Below are 19,683 nucleotides of genomic sequence, written 5' to 3'. Positions count from 1 at the left end.
AATTATATTTCCTACCCTCCTATACTGATGTTTGGTATAGCTATGAAACTTGGCAGTGATGACAAATGGGTTTTGCACGAAAGCAAGAGGCTCAAGGCATCACCTGGGCCCACATTTAAGCTGTTCTCCTGGAAGAGACCCACCATCATGGGTCAAGGAACAGACTATTATTTCCTAAAGCATGAAATACACACACAAGACAGACAAGACAGTCAATGCCAAATGACTTAGTCAAGGATGCCTGGGCAGCTCCATTGCTTAAGCTTCCAACTCGTGATTTTGGCTCAGGTCATGATCTCACGGTTCCCGAGCTGGAGTTCTGTCAGGCTCTGCACGGACCGCACAGAGTCTGCTTGGGATTCTCTCGCTCCTCTCTCTGCTTCTCCCCTGTGTTCACGTGTGCACTCGCTCTCGCTCTCTCTCACTCTCTCAAAATAAATAAATAAACTTGAAAAAGAGTAGTCGTGCTGTGAACGCCCACCTGAGGAGAGGGAGACCTCAGACACCGCAATGGAAGGGGTACCAGAAGTGTTTCTGCGATGACTCTTTGGGAGGTCCTGAGATGTGTTTTCAAGGGCAGCCAAATCCATGGAATTTTCAAAACCATGTTCCTTCTCACCAAGTAAAAATGAAAAAAAGAACATTATAATGATTGTAATTTACTTTAAAATCATATGAATATACGTCAGTATAACCACATTTACGTTGTATTACTCCTTAGGAGGGGCTAGTTAACCTATGGGGGAAGCCCTCATCAGGACTCCAGATAACCCTAAAGCGTACTATCAATAATTACTCTATCAAATCCGTTTGTGATTTAGGACCAAAGGTGTTCAAAGTAATTTTACATTCACAAACCTGCGAGTGTTCTAATGTATGGTTGGCAAGAAAGGTGATGCAGGGATAACCCCGATCTTAAATGAACTCTATGGAAGAATCTGGCTAGCTTCACATCCTCAGAGAAATACACAGGCTTAGTCTTCTGTTTTCTCCTATGTTTGTCCCCACTCTCTTTCCTCAGTGACCCCTTACATCCTCCACCTCCATTTACCAGAAGACCGTGACCCACGATCCAGGTTAACACATGGCACAGAAGGGTCCCCAGGATACTGCCCCCGCCTTGCGTGAGGGTCTCTTCTGAGAGCTCAGCGCCTCCGCCATATCAGTTACTAAATATTTTGAGTATCATTCCTTGTTAGGTGGCCAGCGAAATACGGGTAATCGTCAACTATATACACACTTTTCTGGCTATTGAACAGTACTGCTTGCTGAGCGTAGTATAAATATTTATAAAAGTTAAACCTGCCTTTTACCTTATCAGCAAGTACAATTCAGAGTATAAGTATTTAAATAAATCTTCTATGTTTATTCGGTCTGTCTGAATGCCTTTTGGCTTTTCCTTAAAAATATTTCTGGAATCTGGCTGTTCACAGACTCTGCTTTTTTTTTTTTTTTAAGTTCATGATTTATGAAGTTGCATTATAGGAAGAGTTGCTATTTTAAATAAATATTTAGTTTTTATATTCAGTATTTAGATAATAACAATTTTTATTGAAGTATCGTCATATAATGTTAGCTCCAGGTAGATGACATAGTGATTCAATAATTCTGTGCGTGACGCTCACTATGATAACTGTAGTCACCATCTGTCGCCATCCAATGTTATTACAATATTATTGACTATATTCCCCAGCCTCCACTTTTCGCCTCCATGACTTGTTTATTTTATAAAGAGAAGTTTGTACCTCTTAATCCCCTTCACCTATTACACCCTTCCCCTCCTTCCCTCTCCTCAGCAACCACCAGTCTGCTCTCTCTCTCTATGAATCTGTTTCTGGTTTTGTCTTGGTTTGCTCATTTATTTTGATTTTTAGATTCCACATTTAAGTGAAATTATATGGTATTTTTATTTCTCTGACTTCCCTCAGCATGATCCCATCTAAGTCCACCCGTGTGGTCACAAGTGGCATGAACTCATCCTTTTTTATGTGAACAGCAGTCTACAGTATATATGTACCACATCTTCTTTATCCGTTCACCTACAGGGGACACCAGGGCTGCTTCTGTATCTTGGCTGTTGTAAGTGATGCTGCAACAGCCATAAGGGTGCGCGTATCTTTCTGAAGTAGCGTTTTCCTTTTCTTTGAGTAAACACCCCGTAGCTCAACTGCCGGGTCATAGGGTACTTCAATTGTTGCTTTTTTTTTGAGAAACCTGCATACTGCTTTCTACAGTGGCTGCACCGGTTTGCAGTCCCACCAACAGTGCACAGGACTCACAACCTTGACTTCTGTCTCCTGGTTTCAAGGCCTGGTGTCTCGCCTGCAGTAAGACAATGGCATCCTAACTGGTCTCCTGGCTTCTCTACTTGTTCCCCTATGGCTGCTTCTCATCACAGCCTCCAGGTCCTGTATGAAGAGAAGCCGCATCTTCTGCCTACTTTTTAATTGGATTATCTTTCGGGGTGTTGAGCTGTCTAACTCTGGTACATATTTTGGATTAAGGAGCACACTCGTCATGATGAGCACCAGGTCATGTATGGAAGTGTTGAATCACTATACTGTCCACCTGAAACTAATACAATTCTGGTGTTAACTATACTGGAGTTAAAAAAAAAAAAACCTAATAAAAAATAACAAAAAAAAAGCCACATCATGTCACTTTTCTGCTCAAAACTCTCCAACTGTCCCCAGTTTATTCCAACTAAATGTCAAAGTGCATACAGGGGTCAGTCCCTATCACCTCTCTGAGCTCACTTCCTACTCCTCCTCCCTTTGTTCACTCGCAACAGCCATACTGGCCTTCGTGTTCTGCCCGAAACATACCAGGCACGTTCCCACTTCAGAGTCTTCACACTGGCTGTGTCTCTAGGGGCTTTAAAAATATTTTAGATGCTGGTTGACCAGTGCATTGACCATCCAAGGGGGAGTCTGGCTGTAAGTAACTGGAACAGCCTTCCCTGTACGTGTACCTGCCAAATATCAGTGCTGTCCCGGCCCGGAGGGACACCTTGCTCCAGACCCCTGTATGACAAGTTCTTTCACTTCAAGTCTTGCTTGACCAGGACCAAGATCCCTTAAATACATATATCAGCTATATGTATGGAGTTTCCTTCTTTAACAAAAAAATCTAGGTGCTCATTCATTCAAAAGAACGTCTGTATATATACATATATATGTATGTATACACATACACGTCTGTTTACTTTTGAGAGTGTGTGTGAGCAGGGGAGGGGCAGGGAGAAATGGGGACAGAGGATCTGAGGTGGGCTCTGTGCCGACAGCAGAGGGCACAATGCCCGACTGGAACTCTCGAACCATGACCTGGGTGGAAGTTAGAGGCTCAATGGACTGAGCCACCCAGGACCCCCATATCCTATGTATAATGCAATTTAAGTCATTATGGTGTGTTGAACCCTAATTTTAACAGATGTATATAAAGGAAAACTACTTAAATATTTCAAGATTCTGCTTTTCCTGATTTAAATCAATGTGGCAAGGTTTTAGTGCAGTCAACTTATGAATATCTTGATGAATAACAAGATCAAAATAGGAGACTTCTAAACATTATATTTTGTTAAAGCCGCATAGCCATTTAAGCCCCCACCATACAAATACCACCTTTGAACCTGCTCCTTCCCTTTCCTTCACATTTTTGGCTTCACACCCAGAGGTAAGGGTGCAGGAAATTCAGTCCTGATAATGAAGTTTCTACAATTAAACAGCATAAACAACATGCTTCAAGATCCCGAGAACTCAGACCCAACCAGGCAGCGGCAGTGAGGTCAAGTCTCAGAAGCTGGGTGTACTTTCACATTTGTGGACTTACTCTACTGCTGACCGAGGTCGCGCTGCGTGTGCTTGGAGCTGGTGACCTCTGCGTGACTGGGGTCACACCACTGCTCCGGCTGCTCTTCGGAGTTGCTGGGCCAGCTTCCTGGTCATAAAGGTCTGATGAACCAGAACTTCCCCTAAATGAGAAAGAATATTCTGACTTTAAGTAGGAAGCAGACCAGCAAGCAAAGACAGAATCATGGAAAGGCTTCCAAGAAAATGATGAGGACATGTAACCCCCCAAAGCACACTGCAGCTGCACTGGAACTGGTCATTCTCTTCCTCAAAGACGCACTAGGTTCAAGCCTGTGTGTCTGACTCCAGGGTTTCTGTAATTGACCTTCACCCGATTGTTCCAGCTCTATTTCCTACTGCTCACCAGCATCCTCCCACCTGTGCAGGTTCTCTGCTCTTCTCTCAAATCGCCGCACTCATGGCACCCACTCCAGCTTCTACCTCTGAGCCTTTTGCTCATGTTCTCTCCACCTGCCATGCTCTATTTGCCACTCGCCACTTATGTAAATCTTCCCCATCCTTCGAGGCCCAGATGAAGGGGAGCCTCCCTTATCAGGCCGTTGCTGTCATCTACAAGCCTTGTCGACCTCTGCTCTGCTCCCTTCTTGTTGATTTACAGTCTTTGCCAAACTATGTAGCACTTCACTCCAGGACGTCTTATCTGGCCTCCAAGTGATCCACATACATGGGCCATGTTGCCTCTTTCATCCTGAGCTCCTTGGGGACAGAGTTCATGACGTATTTGCCACGTTATCTCTAACACCTTCATAAATACCTTGGTGCAAAGGAGACGCTCAGTACATATTTAACCAAAGAGTGGAAATTACATTTTATTTCCCTATGTTGTTTCAGTGTCTGACTCATGGTACACATTTAATAAATGTGGCATGAAAATAATGACATTTGGTAAGTGGGCTTGACTCATTCTGTTTGCTAAAACTGATTCAATTCCATTCAATAATGATTAATAAAAAATAGTTCCTGCCTTTGAGGTGATCACAATTTTCATATTACACGGAGTCTCATAAGTAACTCTAAGTTTTGGCAAGTTAGATTTTAAGAGAAGTGTTTGTTCTTTTTTATTCTTTATCCTCGGTGAACACAAAATACACTAAGTGATAAAATATAAGCCTCTGTGAATCCCACTATTTGATTTACTCTTTAGTAAGTCATAAGTGCATCTGTAATAACAAACATATTACTGTTCAAGCCTGGAAGCGATAGTTAACAGTGATTAGAACTTACATTTGAGCCAATGAGAAAAGATATGCAAAGGAATAGAGAAAAGCTGTTGTGTTTTTTTAAAGAATGTCTGACTATGCGTGTGACATTACTGGAAGACAAATATGGCAGAAGAAAGAATCGGCAATGACCACTACACTGTCAAGGCTGTGCACCAGAGAAACCACCAAAATCAAATCAAATGCACCCTGATTTATACGCCTGGCTACCAACCCCCTCAAAAATTACGCAAGGAGAAGCTATATTTACTGAGTATTTTCTAGGTATTTGACACTTTCCATGTCCCAACGTCCCAGTAAAACAAAAAACAAAACAACAACCAAAAAAAAAAAATCAAAACAAAAACATCCTTATTTTAAAGATGGGAAAACTGAATCCTAAAGAGGTTAGACAACGATTCCATGTATGTAGGCATAGGTGTGTGTAGACGTGCAACACACACCCCCACCACCACTACCACACTGTCGTACAGTTCACACATAATAAAGTCAGGAAAACTGCCTGCCTACCCAAAGCCTGCACTCATTCTAGTTTCTCCAACTGCTTATTCATCATTCACCAAGATCAAATTGATAGAACCAGGCTGCTATCAAGCAGAAAACAATTCAAGGGTCAGAGAGCTGGGAGTTAGTTTCTTAGAATCTGATGGAAAGAACTACAAGTTGTCTGCATAGCATTCCTTTGATACCACATAGAAACAGTCTCTGGCTTCTTCCTCTAGAGACAGCATGCTGAATGAGTTATAGACTACTCAGGAGCGGTCTAGGACTGTGTCTTGATTTTGACGAGAGAGTCAAGTTTTGTGATGAAATAAATTGATATACTTTGAAATTTTAAGGTCCTCGGAGAATTTCCTGAGCCCTCCAAGCCCAGGAGTTACACTTCTACCCTTCACAACAGTTAACCATCCAAGTGACTTTGCTCATCTTTCAGAAGTCCCACTTAGAAAGGTCTTCGAGACCTACCCAGGAACGCTGTGGCGGAACCACAGAAATTTCTCTCCCTACTATTTTAGGTAAAATCTCCTTAAAAAAAAAAAAAGGCTAGACATGAATCTTGCAAGAAGTGAGCCAAGAAGTTAGGATCCAAAGGGACTCATGTAGATATATCTGCTTGTGCCTGTCCTGAAGGTTCTCCATGAGCCACGTGGTTTAGAAAAAATCCCCATCATAGATGAGCTTTTGCTAGAACCAAAAGTCCTACTTATGTAGAAGCTCTGGAAGGAATTGATTAATTGTGCTGATGACATTCAAGAGGCTGGCCTGTAATAAGAAAAACATTCTTATAAGTCAGCTCCTGGAAATTGTTGCCAGAAGCATTGTATCAAAAATGACATATAATTTCACATTTGTCCCTGACATTTACTGTGAGCTTCTCAAAAATATTTTCCTCTCAGTTGGCTGTTTCAGTTGGTTAGACTAAGAAAGATTTAGTCTGAAGAGGCAGAATATCATAAATAGTTTGGTGCCAACTCTTTTAGATGTTATATAAAATGTGACATAAAATACATAAATCATTGCCACGTAATTAGGAAGAGGATAAAGGAAATCTAAATTCAAGAAGTTTAAAGTTCAATTAAGAAAGAGGTATTTCTGGGGGGGGCACAGGACCTGACTAGGTATCTTCCCAAAGAAGGCACACATATGGCAGACACATGAAGATACTCACCATCACTAATCATCAGGGAAATGCATTTCAAAACCACAACAAGATCTAACCTCACAACAGTCAGAATGGCTAGAATCAAAAAGACAACAAAGGGGCACCTGGGCAGCCCAGTCGGTTAAGCATCTAACTCTTGATTTTGGCTCAGGTCACAACCTGTCATGAGATCAAGCCCATAGCGGGCCCCACATCCGGCTCCCCACTGGGCATGGAGCCCTGCCTAAGATTCTCTCTCCCCCTCTCCCTCTGCCCCTCCTCTGCATCATGCTCATACTCGTTCTCTCTCTCTCATTCTCTCACTCTTTCTTTCTCTCTCTCTCTCTCAAAAAAGACAAGAAATAAGAGTTGGACAAGGATGTGGAGAAAAGGAAACACTAGTGCACTATTGGTGGAAATATAAATTGGTGCAGCCACTGTGGAAAGCAATGTAGAGGTTCCTCAATAAATTAAAAGTGGAAATACCATATGATCCAGTAATTCCACTCCTGGGATCTACCCAAAGAAAACAAAAACATTAATTCAAAAAAAAATATATGCACCCTTAAGTTCCTTGCAGCATTATTTACAATAGACAAGATATAGAAGCAACCCAAGTGACTACGGATAGATGAATGGATAAAGAAGATGTGATATATACATAATGGGATATTACTCAATCATAAAAAAGAATGACATCTTGTCATCTGCGACAACATGGATGGACCTAGAGGGTATAATGCCAAGTGAACTAAGTCACAGGAAAATGCGATACGATTTAGTCATATGTGGAATCTAGAAAACAAACTAATAGACAAAGAAACAAAAAAGGAGAATCAGACTTATAAACACAGAAAACAAACTGGTGGTTGCCAGAGGGGAGAGGGTCGGAGGCTGGCACAAGAACGAAAGACAGAGGGACAGAAAGGCTTTCAGTTATAGAGCAAGTCACAGGAAGAAAAGGTACGACACAGGGAATATAGTCAATGGTATTGGAATAATGTTGCGTGGTGACAGATGGTAGGTAGCTCTATCTCCCGTGAGCACAGCATAACATATAGAGTGGACGAATCACTGGTGGACACCTAAAACGAAAGTGACTCTGTGTGTGAACTGTACTTAAAAGATGAAAGAGCTATTTTTGATTCAGATATCAGGTTACTGTAAGTGTCAGAAATCAGTGTCAACAAAACTTCAAGCTAAAGTTTGCTTAAAGGGAAACCGAGAGATACATTTTTCCTGTTTTAGTAGGGTCCAAACACTGGAGATATGACACTGCCTGGGGAGCTGGGACATCCCAGGTTACCTGAAAGACACACTGCCTAGAGTAGGAAATAGTCTCATTTACTTTAGCTTATGAAAAAGACTTTAAAAAGCCTTCCATCTTGTTATCTCTAACTCTATAATGGCCCCAAATCTTTTTTTTATGTTTTTTACTTATTTTTGAGAGACAGAGAGAGACAGTGCGAGCAGAGGAGGGTCAGAGAGAGAGGGAGACACAGAATCTGAAGCAGGCTCCAGGCTCTGAGGTAGCGGTCAGCACAGAGCCTGATGTGGGGCTTGAACCCACGAACCGTGAGATCATGACCTGAGCCAAAGCTGGACACTTAACTGACTGAGCCACCCAGGCGCCCCCCAAAATCTTGATAATTGCTTTCTAGATTAATTTTTAGATAAAGGAGCTAAGGACAGGGGACAGAGACTTTAATGAGTTGCCTTTGTAGATTATATAACTATCTTCCAGGACTTGTAGTCCAGAAAGCATTTCCCAGGATGCAACATTCCCAGAGTGGGCTGACCGTGTCGGGTCTGTGCCTGCATGGTTAAATGAGCACTCCCCTGAGAAAGATCAACCCAAAGGCAGCATTAATATCAGATACACTAACACTCACTGTGACAATGAGGTTAGTGCATAGCACGACACAGAGACTGTGTATTCTTTCTGTGGTTTATGCACTTTCCTAATTTTTTTTTCATTATATCAGATCTGAAATGGATATGTAAGAGAAGCAAGGGAGTGAATAGAACGTGACGTGATCCCATTAAATGGGAAAGATGTTAAACATAAGAAAAAAAGAGAAAAAGGCTGAACATAGGTCAACTTTCCAGTCTTCGGAGATCCCAAAATGCTTTGTCTTTGCCAACGACAAAGCGAGGTGGGTGGTCCTCATCTGTGGCTACACATCAGACACAGCGTGAGAGTTTTTAAAACTCCCCATGCTTAGACTACATCCAAGGCTAATCATATCAGACTCTGGGCATGGGATCTAGGCCCATAGGATCGATATGTTTTAATGACCGACCACTCCCCCCGCCCCCTGCTCATGATTCCAGTATACAGCCTAGGCTGAGAAACACCGGGCTAAACTGTTGATCAGTTGGAATTTATTCATCTATCTCTCCACCTGTAATTTGCCCCCTCTCATACCACTATTTTCTTAACCTCAGTGGTCACATCAATAGTAGTGAGCACTCCTCAAGACTTAGCCTGTGATAAATAGAAGGACACTTCTTTTGTTAGTGAGTGAATGTGCTGTACCAGGAATCGGCAAACTATGGTCCATGGACTGAATTGGGCCCATTGTCTGTTTTTGTAGCCTGTGAGCCAAGAGTGGTTTTTACATTTTTTTAAGTAATTGAAAAAAAAAAAAAAGAAGACTATTTTGTGACATGTGAAAATTACATGGAATTCAAATTTTGGTGCCTATAAATAAAGATTTGTTTTAATGCTCGCATGCCCATTCATTTATCTATTGTCTACAGCTGCTCTAACAGCAGAGTTGAGTGCTTGAGACAGAGACCATGTGGCCCCAAAAGCCAAAACTAGTAATTATCTGTATGTCTATAGAAACCGTGTTCACCTCTGTGAGTACCGCCCATCCACAAAGGCATGCGACACACAGCTATGGATATCTCCATGTAATAATCAAATCCTTGGAGCACCTGGGTGACTCAGCCGGTTGAGTGTTCGACTTTTGATTTGAGCTAAGGTCATGATTCCAGCTACAGTTGTGGGATTCGGTTGTGGGATTGGAGCCTGCCTAAGATTCATTCATTCATTCATTCATACTCATTCATTCTCTCTCTCTCTCTCTCTCTCTCTCTCTCTCTCTCTCTCTCTCTCTCCCTCCCTCCCTCCCTCCCCACATCCCCTACTCATGTGCTCTCTCTAAAATAAAAAATTAAAAAATATAAATAAAACTAAAACCCTTTGGAGAGGTTGACATCATAAAAGAATGAATTCCAGGTACTGGGTGCATGTGTGTACACATGTGTATATATGAATGTGTTTTATTCTTAGGCACAGGTGACCCATCATAGGGGCTTTGGAATGCAGACTTAGGGAAGGAAAGAAATGAGGAAAAAGTAGAAATTCATCAGGAAGCTTCTCTAGCTGCTGTATCCTCGGACGTCACTGGCTTTCTGTGGTTTAATTACACATATTTTCCTTCCTTTTCCTTCTTGGAGAAAGGATGAAGATGATACAATGTGGTGGGTGTTCAATGAAATTTTGTTCAATGAATCTTTATTTTTTGAGAAAGAGAGAGTGACTGGGGGAGGGGGAGAGGCGGGGGGGAGGGAGGGAGGGAGGGAGGGAGGGAGGGAGGGAGAGAGAGAGAGAGAGAGAGAGAGAGAGAGAGAGAGAGAGAGGGAGGGATACAGAATCTGTAGCAGTCTCTAGGCTCTGAGTCGTCAGAACAGAGCCCAACATGGGGCTCAAACTCATGAACTGTAAAGTCATGACCTGAGCCAAAATCAGACACTTAACCGACTAAGCCACCCAGGCACCCTAAGAACCTTTATATTTGATTTACTAAAACAAAGGTGATTTGTTTGGTGGATTTGAAAATGTTTAGCGTTTTCTTAAAGGACCTATTTTCTTTTTTTTTGAAAAAATATAATTTATTGTCAAAATAGCTAACATACAGTGTGTAAAGTGTGCTCTTGGATATTGGGATAGATTCCTGTGGTTCATCGCTTACATACAAAACCCTGTGCTCATCCCAACAAGTGTGTGATGGGCATAAAGGACCTGTTTTCTCTAGGAAGACTCTCTTTAAAATGGAGGAGACAGTCACCACGAGGGATGAATTCTGAGTGGGTATGAAGAAAAAGAACAGGTATAATTCCCAGTGTGATAATACTTTCGTCTTTTACAGTCACAAAAGAATCCTGATACCCTGTCTTCTCTCTACATAATGGATGGAGCCAGTTGGAAGCGAGAGGCGAACCACCATGAAAACCCTTGGGTGAACTAGAAGTCAGGAGCAAGAAGAAAGTCAACTGCCTTCCTCTACAGACATCAAGGAAAGCGAGTGTTCAGCAGAACTTAACTTTCAGTAACAGAAAAGGCACATACTCTGTACTTAATAGCTCACATTTGCTATACTCTTGCTCTGTCTGGGATGCTCTGTTGCTTATAAGAAAACGGTCATCAGTGTATCCGAAGCCATACATATCTTGGTCCAACTTAGCTCCTCATTTCAGCTCTTGTATACAACACTTCAACTTTTACACTCTAAAAACCCCAAACTGCTCATTTTCCAGCACATGCAACATTGCTTTACGCCCCTTTTCCTTTGTACTTTCTATTTCCTCTGTTTCATTCTTATCTTTCTTCACCTGGCGGAGTCCTCTCCATCCCTTAAAATTGCTTAGAGGTTATCTCCATGAAGCTTCGCTGAATCCTCTCAAAGGATACAGGCCTCTCTCTGGTTTTCCCACAGCACCCAGAACACCTTTTCAACATGATACAATATTATCTTGAAATTATTTGGATACACCAATGTTCCCTGACAGATTGGAAGTTCATGAAGGGGTAGAATAATATCATTGTCTAAAACCTTCCATATTTAACTACCATTTGGAATACAGCACTAGGTCAATAATGTTGACAGAACTGTGTATTGAATTTATTTCTATAAACAAAATGCATAGGTGAGCAAATCATATACCTCTACACCTGAATGATTTGCAGAAGGAGATGGCCTTTGGTGTATCTTAGCTACCCCGAGAATATACACATCACGAAATACACCTGAGTGAAAAAATTTATTATGCTGGAAGGGGGAAATGTGTTACAGTTCATGGAAATAGGATGTGTTAAGGCAGTGAATCTTTGGGAAATGACTGCAAAAACAGGTAAGATAGCAGGGAGCTGTCTGTGGGCTTGCAATAATTTGACCACAAGAATGAGTCAAGTCAAGAACCCAGTTGTAATCCAACGAAAGTGTAAGATCAAGAGTCTGGCTGAACTACCAAGTCTCCATAACTCCTCCTATTACTGTCATTATATAAAGGAAAGTCACATGTATATAAAGTAAGCATAAATCAGGGGCTGGGCCACCAGTGGTCTGCCAAACCACACCTTTGGAAGAGGTCCAAGAGCAGTGTGGGAGGGATGCTGTAGCAGACATCAGTGCCCCCCGCCCAGTTCCCTTGGCACTCACCTCTACCCACAGAATCCTGTTTACTAGGAACACGCATAACTCTATGTCTGAGGACATTTTGTGAATCACAAGAGCATGGAGTGCCTGTGTACAGAACAAGTCAGAAGTGCCTCAGAGTTAGTGCCCCAGAATTAGTCCTCAGCCAGTGATGAACAGGGAGCTAGTGTATAAATACCCCAGATTCCCAATCTCTTGACTAGTTAATTCTGAAGTGTGTTGTACACTGTTTCCTATAGTTGTCCGCTGAAATTGAGCTCTGGGTCCCCATAGTAGTAAATAACACTCTTTATGGCTTTTTTCCCCTTCCTTGGCTCACTTCCTCACTCCTCTTGGGTTTCCAAGACCACATCCTAAATGAATTACTTACTCTTGAATCCTTATTTTGGGGTTTGCTCTGGTGGTGGTGGTTGGGGGGGGACCCAAATCAGGGTAGGTGTGTATGATGGGCAAAGGATCAGTAAAAAGGGATGATTGTGAGGTATAAGTAGAAGTTTCTAGCTGAAGATGTATTTGGCAACTCTAGACTTCATATTACTCCCACTGATATGGTCACAGTCTAAGTAAATAAAATACTGTGGCAAATATGATATGATCGCCATACTCTCCAGTGTGGTGACAGACATGCTATAGAGCACCACAACAGCATCCTTTGTCCATTTTATACTGAACAGAGTGAAGTTTAAGTTCAAAGGCCCATTTTTCCTTTATGTGTTTTAGGGGACATTGTTCATGTCCTACCCAGGTCCCCTCATATCACTTGTGCCAGCTCTCCATGCCCATCTCCAGCTTCTGAGTGCTTTCCTGCTAATGGCTTGCATCCATGGCCTTCAGAGATCTGCCCTTAGAAGATCTGGGGCCTAGACATGCTTTGGAGGGGGTATTCTCTTGAAAAAAAAAAAAGAGGTCTCCTTTGCATCATCTGTCAGGTCCCCAGCAACAAGTGAAGAGCTGTGAGCTGTGCTCCTCTGGGAGGCTGCTAGGCCTTGCTTTACCCATTCATACCTTTCCCTGCTTTCAAACTACTGAAAAAAAAAGTTAACCAGGCATCTGGTAAAACATCACTTCCACTCTGATATGATAGGAGTTTTAAACAAGAATTCCCAAGTCCAGCTGCTCCAGGAAAAGAGCAACGGACCATGAAGAAATACACACTGTGCAGGAGAAAGGGGAATTCATTGCTGAGCTGACTCAGGTACCAGACCAGAGAGACTGACTGGGCCCATACAGCGTCTTTAGGGAACTCTGCTGTTCCATATTCTAAAATGAGTTACAATGAGAACGCAACTCTTCTTGCAAAACCTAAGGAGGAAAGGAAGTCTGCCAGTTTTACTACTTAGCTTTGGAGAATTACTGCAGCTTCAAGCAAACAGAAAGGAGCTAGCATTTTTTTGGTGCTGAGAGTTAGGAAAAGATGAGCTACTGCCTGCTCCAACTTTCCAAGGAATAGTTTTGGGATGATACAACTCATCTCACTATGGCAGTCCATTAATGAGTCATCATTGTGATAAATGCACATTCTAGGAAAAGAACATTTTGCTCTACTGATCTCCCAAATGGCCTTATTCTCTTTCTTACTGGGAAAACATTATTCCTGGTGTGCTTAAGCCAAAGCACCCCTGACTACTATATCTTGATCTTCTATAAACCATTTCAGGCACTTAGGATTTAAAAGATAAAGTCTGCCTCTTTTCACTTTACAACAAGAACAAGAAAACCCTAGGTCAACACAACAGTGTTTGGTGAAACATGTCCATATGGCTTTAGAACTTTATGATTATTTATACTCAGCAGTAGAAAACACAGAAGAAATAAACCCAGGCTGACAGATTCTGAAAGAATAGCAAAAGCACTGTGATATTGGAGAGCATGCCCTTTATTCTTGTTGAGTAACTGTAAGACTGATTAATTTAAAATTTTTTTTAATTTTTAAATTTATTTTGAGAGACAGAGAGAGACAGCATGAGAGGGGAGGGGCAGAGAGAGAGGGAGACACAAAATCCTTGTCATTGCCTTTGATAATACACTAATCATGAAAATAAGCCTTGACTTATGCCTTGACAGGAGAAAGAAAATCAAGCCTGATGTGAAAAGACTATGCTCGCGGCTATCCTTTCTTTTTGCTTTTCTTGACAAGGTGAGAACCCTGGGCATAGAAGATTCTCACTTGGCCCCACTGATAACGAGTTAGACAGAGGTGGAACTGGAAAGAGGTGAAATCTATGGAAATTCGCTGGAGCAATTCAAGTGATGAAATTATTAATAATTTTTTAAAAGCTGCAAGGAATATCTATAATGCTCGCACGTTTCTTTTTCAGAAGCTTCAACAGAAGAAGATCAAGAAGTCACTGAAAAGAACGTATTCTCCCCGTACATCCCAAAACATCAAGTCCCATCCCTACAGGTAACAGAGATGATTCTGATAGCTGTACTTCCAAATGGGTAAGTGCTTTCTATGTCAACTAAAAACACCCTCCTGGCTTTTCATACTATGTTATCAGTTCTCCTACAAGAAATACTTTACAGGTACCTAGAAGCATTGTTTGGATGGAAATACGTCAACCTTATATTCAGCCTATACCACTGTCCAATCTGTGTTTGCCTTACCTGTCTGAACCAGGGATGGACTTTAAACTCCGAAAGTTTTGGCTGTCTAAGTCCAAGCTGTAGCTCTGCCCACTTTCCATTTTCGGAGTTATGATTTCCCCCCTGGTTGCTGATCTGAACTTGTTAAGAAGAAATCTGAAATTATATAAAAATATGTACTTAAAAGTAACATCAGAGAAAAAGCATTTTAAAGTATCACTTCAAAAATACCATTTCCAATATTTTAACAGTAAATAATTCTTGAATAAAGCGACCTTGGGGCTGTGAGGTTCGGGGGAGCTCCCCATACCTCGGTATTATGCCATTAAGGGTTAATGGTAGAGGAGGTTATGACATTCTCCCAAGGCCATACCACTTGTTGGTACGCCAGGCCTCTGTCCCTGCTAGGAAAAAGACAATCAACTTTGGAACTCACCACTGTCACCTGGGAATAAACATTATCTGGGTTGAGCCTGTATGCAGGGAAGTTAAGACTAGGGAACTTGCAGGCCATGATCTCACAGTTCATGGGTTCGAGCCACGCATCGGGCTCTGTGCTGATGGCTCAGAGCCTGGAGCCTGCTTCAGTTTCTGTGTCTCCCTCTCTCTCTGACCCTCCCCCGACTCATGCCCTGACAGTCTGTCTTAAAAAAGAAAAAAGACTATGGAGTTTGAACTCACCTTGCTCCGAGAGGGGAGCTAGAATGATCAATCCTCTGGTACAAACTGAGGTGGTCATTTAGTAGACTACAGCTCCGTGAAAAAAAGTGACCCAGCCCTGCTGGCTTCCTGTAAGGTCCCCTGAGTCAAGAGTGATGTCTAGCACTTACTAAAACCCAATCAATTCTCGGGGAATGAAGGACTAAGCCCAAGTGGTGGAAACCATCTTTATATCTTTCATGGCATTTCTCCCTACAGGAACGAAGTTTGAACACTGGGGTGTCTCATGTGAGATGCAATCTGACTGTATTCCCAGTTTACTAAATTACTTATAACTTTAGCAAAAATAGCTTTCCAGGAACTGAGATTTGAGTCATGATCCAGGCTACTGACGGCCCAAAACAGGGGAGTTCCCAAATATACTTTAATAAATAACCAAACGTATAGTCTTTTCGTGACAGTGTTGGGAAAAACCGGTTCATTTACTTTACACTCCAGGTTTCTAGGGGGAAAATGTATTCCAAAGGTATTGAGACAATCTTAATAGAATCTGCCAAGATGTCTCTGTTTCAAAGATATGTAAAGAGTGTCTTGTCAAAGTGTCAGGAGCTTCTATCTCACTGAAAAATTATGTTTTTTGGTGAGAAGAGCACTTAATATAATGTCAACCTATGCTGCTGTGAGAACCACCTTGTTCAGGTCCCCACAATTTGATGTCTTTCCCAGTGTCCTGTGCGACCTCCCAACATTGATTATCTAAGCCCCTTATTTAATATTTACTTATTATCTAAGCCCCCTTTTTAATATTTAATTATTTATCGCCTTATGACATCTCTTATAGTTATTCAACACCGTGTCTTATTTTAGAAAGGCTTTCAGGTAGCTCATATTGTCATTTTACATTTTCCTAAAATTCTTCTATACATATTAACTTTTCCGGTGTGTACCTTTTCTACGCAACTAACTGTTAAATTCATTGAAGACAGAACCATCAGAGCTCAGTTTTGAGTTCCAGCAAGGCTTAGTTCAGTGCTATGGCTGTTTTGAATTCAGAGTGCATCCAATTCATTGTGCTGGGAAGTTCCGTACTGTCTCCCAGCTCCAAGTTCATCATTCTATAACTGATGGAGGGAAGCCTGGGCTGGGGTCTGCAAATGACAGCTCCTACAAGCACTGGTGGGCTCTGAGTTACATGTTTAATCAAGTCATTGATTGGTTTTGAGGAACCAGGCAACATGCTGGAGGCTGTAGAACAAAAGCAAAAAAAATAAAAAGAAAAAAAAAAACACAGGAAGCTCACTCGCAATTAAGTGTGTGTGTGTGTTTGGGAGGAGGCGGCATCAGACTGCAATGTAAGAGTGATACTCAGGCACAAGGCATTGTGGGATCTCTGATGGGTGAGAAATGAATTCAACACGGTAGGCAGGACCAATATGTAGGATGTAGGGTCACTCTAGGCTATCTTTCACACTCATCTCTGCTAATTGAAGACACAGTTACTCATGGGTGTTGACATTACATGACATTACATGACATTTCACTCCTACTCACAGTTCAAGATTCTAAAAAACCAAACCAAAACCAAAACCAAAACAGACTTTCTCTAGAGCCAGATAAAGGCTCAGACACTGGCAGTCCCCCACACTGCTTTCTGCTGAGAGAACCAAGCAATGCTACCTAGAAAGAACCATAAAGTGACCTGGTGGATATCAGAACCCTTACTACCTAAGCCACAAAGATCAACTGTTGCCTGAGAAATGAAGACTAACAAATGCAGAGCCAGGAAGCAAAAGTTTGCTTTTTGGTCCTTTGAGCCTGCATTCTAGGGGCGCCTTTTCTTGCCTGAAGAAGGCCTGCTGCCTCCAGTTTCCTAGCGCCTCCTTGTCTTGCTTCCCTAGGTGCCTCCTATTCTTATTCTTAGTACTTGAGACATAGGTTTTCTGAGTTAAGTTACTGAAGTAGCCAAATGTGTTTAAAAAGCCCACATTTTAAACAGGGGATATTATGTTTTAAGCCCAATTAATAAACCTTTGATTTGGAATATTCCATGTATCAGCACTCGGGTTCAGGGAGAGTACTGACATGCTACAACAAAGACAATTGTCACCTCTTTATAGACGAGGCTGGCCCTGACATGAAACCTTCTCCCTCGAGGTAATGAGAATCATTTAGTGCAAGGCCATGTCAAATGACATAGAAAGTTTTACATGTTCAGGTCCAGGAGGACCTTTATTTATTTAAGACTTGAAAGTATGTAAAACTGCATTTCCTAAGGGGAATGACAGGAGAATATTGCCTTGGTCAGGTATGTTGACCTTCTCCGGGTCACTGAAGTGACATTGAACTTGAGAAACTAAGAAGTCTTTATTTCAGAAGTTTCTAGAATGAAGATCAAATATGCCCTTGGACAAAGTGTGCCTTACCCCTTTTTCCTGTGTCCATCATGACTGGCCTTTTGCCCGGCAGAAGGTGAAGTGTCTGTCTTTTCTGCATCCTGGCAGGGTTGCTCTTGACTTTGTATTTCTTCAGATCCTCATTAAAAACAATCAGAAGATAAATTTACATACAAAATGGCCGGAAATGAGAGCAATATTCTATCCGTCATTCACTTTCCTACGTTAGCAGAGGACAAAGAAGTCTATAATAATTGGCAATGCCATTCCCATCCCGTTTCCTAGTCACACAGTTATTTCTAATCTGCTGACTGTTCCAGAGTTAAATGAAGACTAAGACGAGGACTCATCTGGGGGAGGTTTGCTGAGATGAGCCTTCTAGGGATGGCTACAATGGAGGAATGACACATCAGCCCTCTACAGATATATTTAGGGCGGAGGAGCCTGGGTTCATGAGAACTCCAAATCCCTAGAGACGGGATTATAGAAACAATACCCTGATTTATGAGCACCTAAACCAGATTTCCTCGGAGGGAGAGCTGTACATACACCTCATGACTTGAGAGAGAGTCTGCACTCTGAAAGGTGCTGAGATACGAGTGGGGAAAACAGCCAGAGCTATAATTGCTTAATTCTAACTCTACTCCATTCTGTTCCCCCGGTGGTATTAGACCGGATCTTACCCATCTGGGAAAGCCCTTCCTCGCTAGTGCCACATGCAGAAGTGAGACCAGAATCAGTTTCAAGTCTCCCAACTTTACCTGCCAGACTTAAAAACAAGGGCATTTGTCTGTGTGTATGAAACATGAGACACCCTAGGACCAAGCCAGAAGATGCCTGCTCCACCTTCACTATGCCATACGTGAGAAATATCCTCCTAAACACAAGTTCACTCAATATTTAACCAGTTAAATTGTAGTTTGATTGCACAGAATAGCATTCTCAAGGTGGGGTGTTACTTGCATTTGGGGACAGTATAATCCTTCATGAATGAAAGAGTCCTGAGCATTTCGGGCCATTTAGCATCTCTGGATCCCACCCACTACATGCTATTAACACCACCTCAGTCACTGTGACAACCAGAAATACCCCCCTTATATTTCTAATCGCTCCCCTGGCTTGGGGGAGGAGGGCCTGGTACACGGTATCACCCCTTGGTTGAGAACCACTGGATTCATAAATGGAACATTTAAAAGCAATTTTATGAAAATGTATCATGTTGAAAAATCAAGGATTGCTTTCACAATGTGAATCATTTTATGTTAATCTGTTTTATGTTACTGTCTTAAATGTTTAGTAAAATGCTGGAAGTACATTAAGGGAAAGAACTATCTGTGATGAAGATAAATACTTCCTTTGACTATCTCCATGTGTCAGCTATATGGAAAATCAGCATGGAGTTTCTGTTCTACTGACGTCTTCTTCCCTTGTATGAATTAAAGATTTAGATTTCATGCTGAGGTTTGAAATGACCTAAGGGATTAAGGTATTCCACTATGTTTATTTGCAACATATAGAGGGAAATTATTTAGCCCATAAAAATAAAGACCTCTTTGAGACCAAATTATTGCTTTAGTTACCTGGACTTCTTCTTAAGATGGACTCTCGGACTACATCAGTGCCCAGAACATTGACTTGCTTAAAACGCTTTGCCTTTTCTTCAAAAAACCATTCACCAGTTACAATCCTCAGCTGCCTACTCAAGAGAAAAGGAGAGAGCACTGAAATTCAGTTATTTAGCCAAATAATTAACTCTCAAAAATTCCTAAATGAGCAAAATATAGCCAGTCATTTATAGAATCTATCTCAATTTCTAGAGTATTTTATGGTAATTATAATAGCAACTATTAGTTGAATGTATACTAT

The 19,683-nt window shown here is 41.7% G+C and overlaps 1 protein-coding gene across 3 annotated transcripts in view; it reads right to left on the bottom strand.

Moving 5' to 3' along the window:
• The window catches only part of SYTL5 (synaptotagmin like 5), a 103,811-nt gene that overhangs the window by 34,347 nt on the left and 49,781 nt on the right, over positions 1-19,683 (bottom strand). For all 3 annotated transcript variants that reach the window (XM_029930999.1, XM_029930998.1, XM_029931000.1), the window contains exons 3-7: positions 19,398-19,513; positions 17,848-17,956; positions 14,786-14,920; positions 3,829-3,970; positions 482-611 (exon numbers count right to left, since the gene is read on the bottom strand). In XM_029930999.1, coding sequence (XP_029786859.1) covers positions 482-611; positions 3,829-3,970; positions 14,786-14,920; positions 17,848-17,956; positions 19,398-19,513 — 632 coding nt within the window. The remainder of the gene's footprint in view (positions 1-481; positions 612-3,828; positions 3,971-14,785; positions 14,921-17,847; positions 17,957-19,397; positions 19,514-19,683) is intronic.

The sequence above is a fragment of the Suricata suricatta genome, chromosome X (assembly GCF_006229205.1).
Source record: "Suricata suricatta isolate VVHF042 chromosome X, meerkat_22Aug2017_6uvM2_HiC, whole genome shotgun sequence".
Classification (NCBI taxonomy): domain Eukaryota; kingdom Metazoa; phylum Chordata; class Mammalia; order Carnivora; family Herpestidae; genus Suricata; species Suricata suricatta.
The sequence above is the reverse complement of the archived record's forward strand: the minus strand, read 5'-3'. Positions and strand labels throughout refer to the sequence as shown.